Below are 13,297 nucleotides of genomic sequence, written 5' to 3' on the forward strand. Positions count from 1 at the left end.
CTTCGTCTGGACATCAGTATAATCAATGGATGGTATAGCTGGCTGCAACTGCATCACTGATTGGGGTATAAAAGTGTATGTTTGTGCTTTGAGAGCAGTGAAGCAGCTGAATTTTCTCCCCTGTGTGATTCAGTTTTTTTGGTTTGTCAGCTGCTCTGGGCAGAGAGGTGCCCATATCAACAATAGAATTTAATTTGGACAAATAGGGTGAATCTACAGCTCCCTGGTCACTGGAGCAGGGATGCTTTGCTCTGTTACAGCCCTACTTTTTGATTAGACTGATTAGACAGCGAGATTCTTGCCTGGGGCTGCTCAATTATATGTAAATGGGCTAAACTTCAAAGTTGAATCTACCTTTAAAAAAAAGAAAGAAAAGAAAAGACTAAGTAATGGGCAAGCATATTCCTTTTGAGAGCCACTACGGTAGCTGTGTTGGCCTCATAACTGTTAAAAATGATGACTTGCATTTATGTTTAATATTTTACAGTACACCTAGCCAGACTGGACTGTCTCTAAAACGCAACCTCCACTATAAAGTGTAAAAAAAAAAAAAAAAAAAAAAATCAAATGACAAGGACCAAAAATGAATTAGGCACAAAGAGGCAAAGAGTAGCAAGGTCGGCATTTGTGGAGAATGAGCCTTATTGATTGGACATAAACCACCACTCAGAAAACTGATTGGTTTAAAAAGGAGCAATGCTGAGTCATGGGGTTGTCAAGCAGTCAACCACTCAGGGTAAATACAGGTCAGAGGGCTGTGTGGTTAAATAGATATGTGGGGTAATCGTCTGCAATACCCCACTGAGTTATAACAAGCCCTTTTGAAGATTTGTTCTTATTTATTTTCTAACAGATTGAGTTCTTATCAGTGTTTCTTCCTTTTCTACCATCATCTCTGTGATGGAGTCAGTTTGGGGTCAGGGATTTTCCATATACTTTGTGATTTCAAAGTAAAAGAAAAGCCTTAAATGTTGATTGTATTACATTGACATGGAAGGTGGGAATGGAAATATTTTTATATCTTAAAATATACTTTCCACAAACTGCTGGCTTCCACAGACACATGGCTTGACTAATGAATTGCAAAAACTATTGTGTCTCCATGGCAACAGTAGATAAAGTGGAGAGGGTATGACTCTTCTATTCCCATTTTTTCACTTGTCATTTGCTCACTTCCAAAATCTAAATATTTCAAAATTTCTCAGCCACACATAATATATTCAATTTACGATAAACTTCCTTTACAAATATTATGTAAGTGCCAAGTTAGTGTATTATTACTTCCTTTGTACTCTTACTGTTTGCTCTTTTAATGGCCCAAATATCCCCTTAGGGATTGGTTTCATCTTATCTTAATAGGAAGACAGACCGAGGGCTGGGTGAAGTCACAGCCAGCTCCGTTGTTGTTTGAATGTCCTTTAGCTAGAGGGAAGGACAGACAGATAAACAGAAGCATGGAGAGAGGACGTGAAGGAGAGGAGAGTAAACAGGCCTGCCAATTTTAGAAAGAGCCAAGATGGGCACAGTCTTCAGGAAAATGAAGAAAAACAGAAAGGGTAAGTAAAAAACTGAAAGAGGTAAAGAAAGAAAGGCTAATTTCATTCATTCATCATCAACCTATTTTGTTAATACATATTCCGAATTATAGTTTGATATGGATATGATAATAAATTATCACATGGGGTTCTTTAAATTATTGTCAAAAAAGTTTCACGATATGCAGACGATTCCTTTTTCTACATATCTGAACAAACCTTATTTATAAGTAGCGTCTTGTACAGCATCCAATACATCAAAGAATAAGTATACCTCTACAACACACATACACATGTACAATGATGACTGCTATATCCAAAATGCGATTACAACCTGTCTGCCATATATGGTAAAGGTCTTAAAATTTAAATTATAGTCAGTCTAATTTGGTAGAGTTCCATTCTATTGAAGCAGGTCTCAAGCCTGTGTGTCAATATGTCTCATAATCAAGTGAATCAAGTGGTGCATCATAATGATTACATGAAAAGGTGTGTTTGTTTTTTGGCGTGAGACAGAGTGTGAATTGTGAAGTGAAGGGTCAGTGTGTTGCTATTCATTTCTGCTGTGCTACTCATTAATTTGTCCCACTTAATGCGAGTCTATTCTGGTCGCTAACGTTTTGGATTGGATCAGTTATCCTTGGGTTGATTTTGGTGCCGTCTGTCCACAGGTCTCGTTCAGATTCTCTTTTCAGATTCATTTATCAAAACTTCCACTGCTTTATTAATTATTGGAGGGTACTGCAACTCAGCAAAACAATAAATGTGCTAGCTAAGTAAAACATTTTCAAAAAGAGCTACACTGTCCAATATCTCAAACTGTTTTTATAATCTAAATAATAGGCCATGAACTCATTACAGTTTCTCAGAATTCAATAGATTTGAGAGGTCAAATGTTAAGAAAGATTTTAACAGTTAACAGTTGGAAGTAGTGAATGAAATCAGTAAACCCTGCTGATGAATGACAGCATTCCACCTTTGTCAGCAGATGCCTAATGTGGAAGCCACAGCCTGCAGCTACAGCTGTTCCTCCGAGTCTTAAAAACCCATTTGAATGATACTCTTGATAATGAAAAGAGGGTTACCAGCGAGTGTTAGGTCTTTGTCTGTCTCTCCCATCAGGAAAGAGAAATATAACCCAGTGAGTAAAGACAGGTCCCTGGTGGCCATGCAGACTCACACTGCTGCCAAGAAAAGAAGAGAAAGTCGAAGCAGACGAGAGCCTCTAAAATCCAGATGCTTACTCGCTACTGACAATGTCTGCCAAAAAGCTCCCTTTTCCTGTTAAATGTGTGGGCTGGTGTCAAGAAGGGAGGTCTACACTTTATAGTTTCTTTCAGGTTAAATTGGTTTTAAAGGCTGATTCCGATACTTACCTATCTAAGATATTGACAGTTAATATTTGTATACTGTACAGTATTTATAAATCAATATGGGGCCATTTTATGGAAAAACAACTAATTTTTTAATACCCTCTGCTATATTTATCTGTAGACTACATAAAGGTTCAAGGAACATTCAGGGACGTACCTTGGCTGTATAAACAGGAACAGAGGATAGCAGAACATAGTTTGATGTAAAATGAAATGGGCGAGGAGAAGGGAAACCTGGCCCACACTTGTCATTAATGATGGATTGTATATGGATTTTTCAGCAAAGCAAATGCACCCACATTCAAATTTATGCAACTTCCCTTTCCACATTAAGGCTGTTATGTATACAAGTGCCTACCTCCGATTCTCTCCCTATTTTCTGTGTTTTGCTAATTTCAGAATGTGGTAGCTTTTAGCTTAGACAATGTCTTGCATTCTGTGTTGTGTGACACAGTAAGTGAATAACAGCTAGGAAGCAGCAATTTTGAAACCTGCAGGACTGAGAGTTTGGCACTAAATTAAAGGAAGTTTTGCAGATAAATATGTGTCACAACATGCCAGCAAGTTGAGAGTAAATAATTAACAAGACTATGTCAAAATCTAGCATATGGCTGGACTGCGTTGTCGGCTATTTGCATTCTACCTAGTGTCAGCCAGTTTCAGCCATTCATCTGTTTACTTCTCTCCTACTCTCTGCTCACATATACAGTATTCTAATAGAGTCGAATTACAAGCCATTCTCATTTACATATTTTTCTTTTTCTGTTGTCAGAAAATGGAACAAGTATGAAATGGTGACTGAAATACTTGCAAGCCATTTCCAAGCTGCTGATTTTATAGCCATGACATTGTCTGACAAAATCACCACACACATCAGTAAAGACACAGCTGTAATGTGATTTCAGCTTGTAAAAACAAACTTAGTAAAATATCTAAAAATAAATTTTTATTGTAAAATGATCACGCATTGAAAAAGTTAGAAGCTCATTCTCGTCACCGGATTTGTAGTTTTTGCTTTTCAGTCACTGAAAGTGTCTGAAAAGGTGGTAAATCTAGCAACAAAGGCACTAAGTCAGCAACACTGCAAGTTCGTGCCAAATCATTCTGAAAGAGCAACAACCAGGAACGTCAGCTCGGGAACCAATGGTGTAACTTTATCACTCACTCAGTCAGCAACATTTGCATTTGTTAGAATGGTTAACATATTGTACAGTACCAACATTATTTTTTAGCTCAAAATCAAATATATTGATGACTAATGAAATTGTTTGTCGTTTCTATTCCAACACATAGTTATGTTGTACATCTACAAACACTATCTGCTCTGCACAGCTGCTGTTGGCCACAAGCTGCTTCCTTTCAATACGGCCATCAGAAGGACTGTTACATCACCTGAAAGCCCTCACTGTTAAACAATCCCGTGCAGACTGAGGCTTGTTTCAGGCAATTTGTGGTAAAGCAATGATGGGCTACATACTGCTGGGCTGGCCCACCATTACTGGCTCGTAGTCCCTGATGGAAATATCTCTGGCTCTGTTTCTTGATAAATCTTTGCTTTAGCTTTGAACAAGCTAAAACCTCACAGGCGCAGACAGATTCTTCCTCCTCTGCTGGACAACCATGAACACAGAGAGCTGGGTAATAACAAAGAATAGAGAAAGATGAGACAGGAGCAGACAGGTGTAAAACACCTGAGGGTTCCTTCTGGAGGGAAAACTGATGACAAGATCAGCTTCTTCCTCTCACTCGCTCTCTTTGTCTGATCCTGTGTAAACCTGCTCTTTTACTCCTCTTTCTAATGAGCAGAGGGGCCATGAAGGGAACTCTATTAAGATATCAACACTAATATTTTTGATTGAATTCAACTGATACAAAAAGCTCATTAAAGGAGCACATCAAAAACAGCAAGGTTGTTGAGTTAAAAACCAGCAATGCCATACACAGTGTAATGGATCTGATGAAAGCGCTGGAAAGCTAGTATTATTAGGTTTGGATTAAAGCCACTAGTATTCAATATCTTGTGAAACAATAAATGGAATTTCAAGCCCTAAAAATTCCAAAACCCCACATTAACATTAGTCATTCAGTGAATGAGTGAAGCAGGTTTCATTGCAGCTTTTACAGTCTGTTGACTACAGTCTGACCACCACACCGCACTGGAGTGAGCTCTCAGGTCAAACATCTCATAAACACCTATAATAAAAACACACTGGCTGTGTTTACAGAAAAAACAGCTCTTATGAGACATTACACGTAAACAACTGAATATCTGTCTCATATATCAGCGGTATATTACAGCCAATCATGCACTGGCATTGCTTTATGTCTCGCCTGTTGCTGCGACATGACTGACTGCAGCAACAGCCAATGAAAATGGGCCAGAGTAGTAGTAGGAACGTGGCTTCTGGCTGCCCAGAGGCAGAGGAAACATTCAAGGTCAAACATTAAGAATGACTCATCAAAACATCCTCCATACACACCTTGGAAATCTATGAGCCACTGTGTATGTGAGTGTGTGTGTGTGTCAACAGGCATGTTGGCAGTATTTTATTTGTAGTGGATAGTGCTTCAGGCCAATATGCCCCTCTCTCTCGCCCTATCTTTCTTCCTGCCTCTGTGTGTGTGTGTGTGTGTGTGTGTGTGTGTGTGTGTGTGTGTGTGTGTGTGTGTGTGTGTGAGAGAGAGCGTGTGTGAGCATATGTGAGTGTGTGGGCGTATCTTAATGAAATCTGACAGAGAATTGTGACAATCAGTGAAGGAGCATCCTGCAGAGGTTAATAAGCTGTACTCCTCACAGCAGCAGGCCAGCGCACACACACACACACACACACACACACACACACACACACACACACACACACACACACACACACACACACACACACACACACCAATCTCCTGTGCGTTTTCATTCACCTAAAATTATATTTAGGGATTACAAAAGTCTAAATTCAGGGCCTGTTTCTTTAGCACGCGGGGAAATCTTTCCAGTTTGTCACCTCCAGAAAAGACTCTCAGGACCAAAGCAGTGACATCGCTCGTCCTCAAACATCCTGTTTTCTCTGATAAACAAGAGCTTATAATAAGATGTCACTCAGCTTGTTTTGTCATCTGTCCTACCCTGCATCATTTCCACCACTCAGTTTCTCTAATCTTTTTTAAAATGAAATACAGTGGGGTCCAAGAGTCGGAGACCTCTTACTCATTCACGTGAAAGGGATAGTCTTAGGCTTTTGAACCCCACTGATGTGATGTGCAAATTCTCCAAGTCAAGTCAAGTCAAGTAACATCTCATAAGCTAATTTATAGTTTCCTCTGTGTCTTGGGAGCAGGTTTTCGTTCATTTAGAAGGATATTATCATGATTTTAATAACCTTTGTTGCCAATATTTAGACTAACAATATTCTAACAACAGTAGCAGGTGGAAAAGTTGTTGTAGCAGGGGTATTTTCACTCTGCCAAGAATAACAGATTTTTTGATACTCTAATATTTTTTTTCTTTGATAGTCCTGGCAGAGAATGTATGCATTTTGATCTGAAAATATACACATTCAATTGACAAATTTCCCAAATGAAAAATCTTAAATATTGGCACGAAACGCAACCACATCACAAATTGCGGCTTTGTTTTTGAATGAGCAGTATCAGACTTTAAAATCCCCATCAGTCCTTATACTCAATCCCCAAGTCCGGAGTCGTGTTGCTCTGACCATCTGCTCTCTAACCCTGCCCAGGCTACACAGATCACTGCACTACCACCCCTGGATTATGGCATCCACCCACACACACACCACACACACACACACACACACACACACACACACACACACACACACACACACACACACACACACAACACCACACACACACAACACACACACACACACACACACACACACACACACACACACACACACACACACACACACACACACACACACACACACACATCTTGGCTTTCGTGTTGCTGCCAAGTGATGACAGTGTATTTGTGTACAAGTGGTTTTTCAGCAGTATTTTCAGCCAGTACAGTCACTTAAGGCAAAAGATTTGTACGGACATATTCTTCCACATTATCCTATATAAACTTACCACACTATTGTCTGTCAATATTTTCACATATTTCATTCATAAAGGATCATTGCTTTTCGGAACATTTGGGGATATAACAAAATTAGAGAACTGTTGATGATATTTAAGTCAGAACATGACTTAATACACAATCAGAGAATGACACCAAATGCTCTTATTGTGGTCTGGACCATGTTTTGAGTCTATATGTTATGGCTTGCAATACAAACCATGTAGTGGAGTCTACATAGTCATGATGAAACTGAAATTGTAAACTACAAAATCATATTTGTAATATTCAATAAAAAAACTCAATATCAGATGTGTACTGTATCTGTACACCCACATATTGGTAGAGGTGATTCTGTGGTGTCAGCTGTATTATATCATAAGGAATTGAAAGAGCATAGATTTGGCAAAGCTTCAGAAATGTCGAACAGCTGGCAGGAAGATATCAGCAGAGAGATTTTGAGGTCATGCTTAAAAAATTGTTTTTCAGATTTTATTCTTCAACATTTCAACGCCACCATCTTCAAATGTTTATGTGCATGATCATGCTGTGATGCTGCAGCACTATAGAATATATGGCTTGCAAACAGTGCACACACACTCACACACTACAGTATTTCACTATCTCTGTCTCTTTCAATCCCTTCGTCCAGAAATACATGGAGAGCTCAGAGGTCTATTTCTGACTCACTTCAACACTAAAGTCAGTCAGGCATTGCTGATGAAACACACACACACACACACACACACAAAAACACACACACACACACACACACACCCACCCTAGGCTAGGTAATACATTTGTTATAAAGCATTCTCCTGACGATGCAAAATGACATGCTGCCCTCTCTGTTTCCCAGTGCTCTGACAACAACCAGAAACTTCAGCCCTGAGTCACTGCGGACAGGCTACAAAATCAGGCTTATTCCTTTATGAAAAATCCTCGGCCCATTTCTTACACTACATGCCATTGCCCTGAATTATAATTTATATAAAACTTGTTGCCATAGCAGCAAAACCCCTACACCGCCTTCTTTTTGACAGAGGCGCTACAATAAAGGCAAAATCATCAGAGAGTATAACTAACGTCCCAAAAAAAAAAAAATCATGACAGTGAAATCCGCACAGAGCCTGAACTACATAAAGGGCTGGAAAGCAGCTTTGTGGGATTAAAAATTACTGCAAGAAGTCTTAAATAACAGTGGCAGCAAACAAGTCTTGCATCACAAATCATGAAATGCAACGCCACGGGAGAAATGCAATCAATGACTGACTTACTGACTATGGATGAATGTTGCTCTATTTGCAGGTAGAAGCGTATATAGCGTCAAGGCTAGGCCACAGGTGAAGGGAACTGACAGCGCCGCTGCACATTGCTCTTTTGTACTGATGCATAACTAAAGAGTAACCTGATGAGTCTGATTATCATTAGTAGTCAGAAAATTCAACGAGTAAAAGAAAGGACAATCAAAACTGGAGCGGAGATGAGATGAAAAATTCAGATCACTCTCGAGTGATACTCAAACACAGCAAGGTGGAAATTAATCGGCCTGGGAAGTGTCAGAGAGGTTTCCATGTTGCTATACATTCCTGAACGCAGCTTTGACTCCACAGAGCTCAGCGGTCAGTGTGTGAGCAGATGGCCTGAGTGCTATCGGCCTCCTCCCACTGCTTTGTTGTGCCCTAATGCAACAAGGCACAGGAGATACAAGTCTCAGATGTGTCTCCTGTGCGGATGTGTAGGAATCATGTGACTTGACATATGAAAAATACAATTCACTATTGTTTTAGTTGGTAAATAGTAGTAGCAAACACTGTTTTATCTCAGCTTTCATCTGCTTATATTCTGATACCAACATCAATCAAATAACTGTATTGAATATTCAGTGAAACTATGTTTAATATTGTTGTGTTATTTTAAAAGAAGCCAATTAACTGAGCACTTTTCATAAGCATTGCCACTATTTTGATTGCTTTTTTTAATGTTACACTTGAAGTGAAACACAGCCAAATGTATCACACACTATCACAAGCGGATTATGACGAAATGTACATAAAATAAAATCACAAACACAATCAAAAATGTGTGCAACGTCACGTCTTTCCATCCTGTTGCTCAGCAGTGATCTGGGATGTACTCATATAATTACTCAGCCCAGTTGCATTCAATGTTATTGAGTTTTAAATATCACTATGCACATGTAATCCTTGGCAGAGGTTTACTAAAGGCATTAGTGTCCTTTCCCTGGCCTATCCCTCAAAGCTGGCGAGGCACCTAACCTTAATGTTTCGTGCATTATTTTTCCAATAAAAATGTTTTTTGCCAACTTTTTGCATATTGTTTGGCATTCTTCTGTGGCCATTTGTTTTGTTTTTTTGCAGGTCAAAATATGCCTACAGATCAGTAGCTAAAACATGTACACACTTATATTATATTTCATCCTGTATCAAATACTGTTAAAACATAAATGTAAAATAGCTCACTTTTCATTCGGATTTTAGTCTAGACATCTACAGGCTGACATCTTTTGACATGCAAATCACATCACATATTGAATCCAGTACTGGTGAAAAAAATCAAAAAAGTAATAAGTAAAAAATACTTCTACATAGAAAATTAAATACTATAATGTGTGTCATATTCATGGCAATTACTGTTAAATAAGTATACTGCATGTTATATTTAGTATTAACTAACAAGGTGAAAAGCCTTTTTTTTCATTTCAATGTGACTTAAAAGAGCTCACACTGCACTAGGGCTTGCATACACCTAGCCCAAGGCTGCTGAATTATGATTTCTTTTTTCCAGCCTCCACTTCCTAATCACGAAGAGATATACTGAGAGCACAAATCTTACAGTTAAGAGTCAGTAGCCAATGCTTGGACTGAGGTGTCAAAACCCTTCAGTTAGCGAGTAGGAGGCATCTCCAAAAGGCCACCTGGAAACATGTGAGGCACTGGGAGACCTCCAGCTTGATGATAATGACATACTGGAGCCACAAACATGCTTCGACCCCGAGTGAATGTTGTGGAGAGGTTGATGCTTTGTGTTAGAAGTTGGAACCCTGTAATTTTGCCAAGTGAGGGATGAAAGCATTGATCCTCAGGGCAAAAAAACATTTGAAATGCCCTTGAAACCCCACAGGTGCAGTCAGAGTAGTGATACAACATCCTATAGTCAGCTGAACAAAGCAAATAAAACGTTTAACTGAACTAATTCCTGTTAATAAGCTCCTAAATCTAATATATACTGTATTAACAAGACACACGTTTTCCTTAAAGTAAAGATTACATGCTGTATAAATGAATATTTAAGTGAAATGTGCATCAACAGACACAAAAAATTCATATTCAACACACACACACTCTGGTATAACAACAGGGGAATTGCAAGGCATGGAATAAAATATTCAAAATAAGCAAATAAGGAAAGGGAATTGTATGACTGTAAGAGGATATTCAAATGCACAATTATCCGTTATGCCTTATTTTCAATCTGTCTCATTTTCAAGTCAATAATAGGGGATCAAAGTTTGGAGGAAGTGTCTTACTTAGCTGCGTGATTATTTATAAGGCCCTGGACCAACATTAACATGGGCAGGTGAAACAAAATGCCTGCACAGTCTGTTTTGCTATCACTGATTAATGACTGATCTGATTAATGTCGTGGCTAATGACCCGTTATTGATGGATGCAGGATCCGAACAGACCGGGATCGCCTTCAGGAAGCCGATAACTCCCAAGCGTGCCGTTCTTTCTAGTAAGAACAGAAATTCATGCCAAACTTGGTAAAAGAATTCCACACTTTTAGATTTCTCCGTCTTTTACCTTCAATATATGCTTAAGTCACGGGTCTTAACGTATTTTTAAAAAAAGGGGGAAAGCTGCTTTTATTTCGGCGTGTCATTCAAACACTGAGCAGCATGTATGTCAATTAAAATCCAACTTTAATAATGATTTCAAGTGTTATTCCTACTTCCCCCTTCACCAAATTACAGCTGTAGTGAGCAGTCAAATTAAAGAGTTATTTACCTTATCGGAGAAACTGCTGTTTTGAGTGTACTGGAAGTACTAGAAGATTCAAAAGATTTAGGAAAAAAATCGAAACTTTGATATACCTATAAGGAACAAAATTACTTACTAAATAGGCTAAATTCCTAATGGAGTTTGGTGCCAAGCGCTCACACAAGAACGATAGGTATGGGGGTCTAACCCAGGGGTTGACACACTGTTCAGAGAGAGTGAGAAATAGGCCTGAGAAAAACACCCCTTACCTTTGTTAGCTGTGCTATTTTCTTGCTCATCTTCAGGTGCAGGTCTTGGGTATATTCCATGGCGATGCCGGACTGAAAGGGCACGTTAGACGCCGAGGAAGAAGTAAATTTCCCCTGACCGGCAGGGCAGTAATACTGCTGCCAACCCGACCCAGTCGCCATCTTCACGATGATGCTTCAGATGCTTCAGAGAGATATGGGCTGTAATAATAAACTGGACGGTGCTACTGAGACGACCAGCGCGCGGTGGAGAGGAGTGGGACAGTGTCAGATTTTTTCCGAGACACAATAAAATTTATCAAAAATACGAAGCCTTTTTAGCCCGCAGACTGTTAAAAATTGATTTCATTTTGCTTGCTTCCGTTTAATAGTACAATTTTTTAAATTTTAAGCCCCACAAACGTCAGCTACTACCATCCTGTCCGTTCAAAATGTTGCCGTTTTCAGCGGTCCGAGGTGCGGGTCCTGTCTGCTGTCACCTGGCGCTGATGTGGAGCTAGTTTGCGGGCAGCTGGCTGGCTGGCTGGCTTGCTGGCTCCCGGTCGGTCACCTTGATACCGATATTTCTCAGCTGGAGCCGTTAAGAGTGATTTCTCCTCGGTGCATTCCGGCTACATTGACGGAGAGTGTGTAGAGATTGAAGGTATGTGTGTGTAAGGAAGAGTGTGTGAGTGTGTAGGACAGGCTCGGCGGTTGGTTGCTGCTCCTCTGTTGCCATGGATCACCTCAACAGTTTATGCTGCATTCACGTAGGATGGGAGCAGCGCTGCGTTCAGGTGCTGTCGGAAAAACAGAAATCAGCAAGGTGAGCACACATGAAAGCGTTGTGAGCACATGACGATGAAAGCGAGATGTGACGTTCAAAGGCTGGATGTTGTTTGATTTAAATCTATATCGCACTTTGATGAGATTAAATGGCATGTACCTAGTTGTTTGAGGTGCATACTTAAAACCTCGGGTCTCTTCAAAATAAAAGACTCAGACAAGCTGGCTTCATGAGGATTGGATAAAAGCAGTTAGACAAACCTATTATTAACAGTAGATTCAAGTCAATTAGCTTGGTCAAATCATCTTTAGTCTCATGACATTGACAATCTATCATATATCTTTTGGCTGTGGCAATATCTTTAACAAAATCAGACGTGAAATAAAACATAAGAGAATAAATACAAAAATATATGTACAATAATAATCAAATGCAATGAATAATCAAATAGAGCTGCAATGATTAGTCTGTAAATTGATTAGTCAACAAAGCAATTGAATCGGCAACTATTTTGATAATTGATTGATTCATTTTTTTTAATTTTTTGATAAAAGGAGCAATGTGAGGATGACGGTTTGGGCTCTGTGGAATTTTGTTGAGCATTTTTCACAATTTTTTGATATTTTATAGTCTAAGTTATTAACTGATTAACTAATCAAGAAAAATCTAAAATGAAAATAAGTTAGTTGCAGCCCTGCTTTCTAACCTATCAGGAGAATGTTGTGGTCTCAAATTAAATTTTATAATGCAGTCGAGAATGAAAGGGATGTAGCCAATAGAGCAGATACAGTTTCATTTTCTATTATCCCCTCCTTTCTTTGGGTGTCAGGGTTGTGACAAAGAAGTTCACACATTTTAAGAATGGGCAGAAACAGTGCAGGTTAGACTTTCACACCGAATTGTGCTATTGATTGGCCATTCTCACCCTGAGCTGAAACAATGTTTTTCCAATATCACAGACAAAATATTGAAAATGAAAGCCATATTCTTGCTCAATAGACTGGCAATCAACCAGGTGCATATTTATCACTGTATATCATGATTTTTTTTTTTAAAAAATCAATCTGGTTACTGGTTATGGTCTTTGGACGGTTGTTGCATTACTATATTTAGTGTAAGTTGACTTCAGTCGTAAAGATGACAACTTAAGCTTCATTGTATAGCTAGTGTATTTTAATTGATTATTACTCCTTTTGTTTTAATGACGATGTTTTCAATCATCATGATTATTCGTAGGTTTGCACAAAACTCATAACAACCACCTTTGGC

General features: G+C 39.0%; 1 protein-coding gene across 2 annotated transcripts in view; it reads right to left on the reverse strand.

Annotated features, from left to right (window-relative positions):
- fam184ab (family with sequence similarity 184 member Ab) overlaps positions 1-12,012 on the reverse strand; it is a 139,737-nt gene extending 127,725 nt beyond the window's left edge. Inside the window, exon 1 of one of the 2 annotated variants that reach the window (XM_056405430.1) lies at positions 11,263-12,012. In XM_056405430.1, the coding sequence (XP_056261405.1) occupies positions 11,263-11,424 (162 nt within the window). In that variant the 5' untranslated portion in view covers positions 11,425-12,012. The remainder of the gene's footprint in view (positions 1-11,262) is intronic. The other variant, XM_056405433.1, reaches the window with a different exon arrangement.
- Positions 12,013-13,297: the final 1,285 nt, after the last annotated feature.

Source organism: Seriola aureovittata, chromosome 19 (assembly GCF_021018895.1).
Source record: "Seriola aureovittata isolate HTS-2021-v1 ecotype China chromosome 19, ASM2101889v1, whole genome shotgun sequence".
NCBI lineage: Eukaryota > Metazoa > Chordata > Actinopteri > Carangiformes > Carangidae > Seriola > Seriola aureovittata.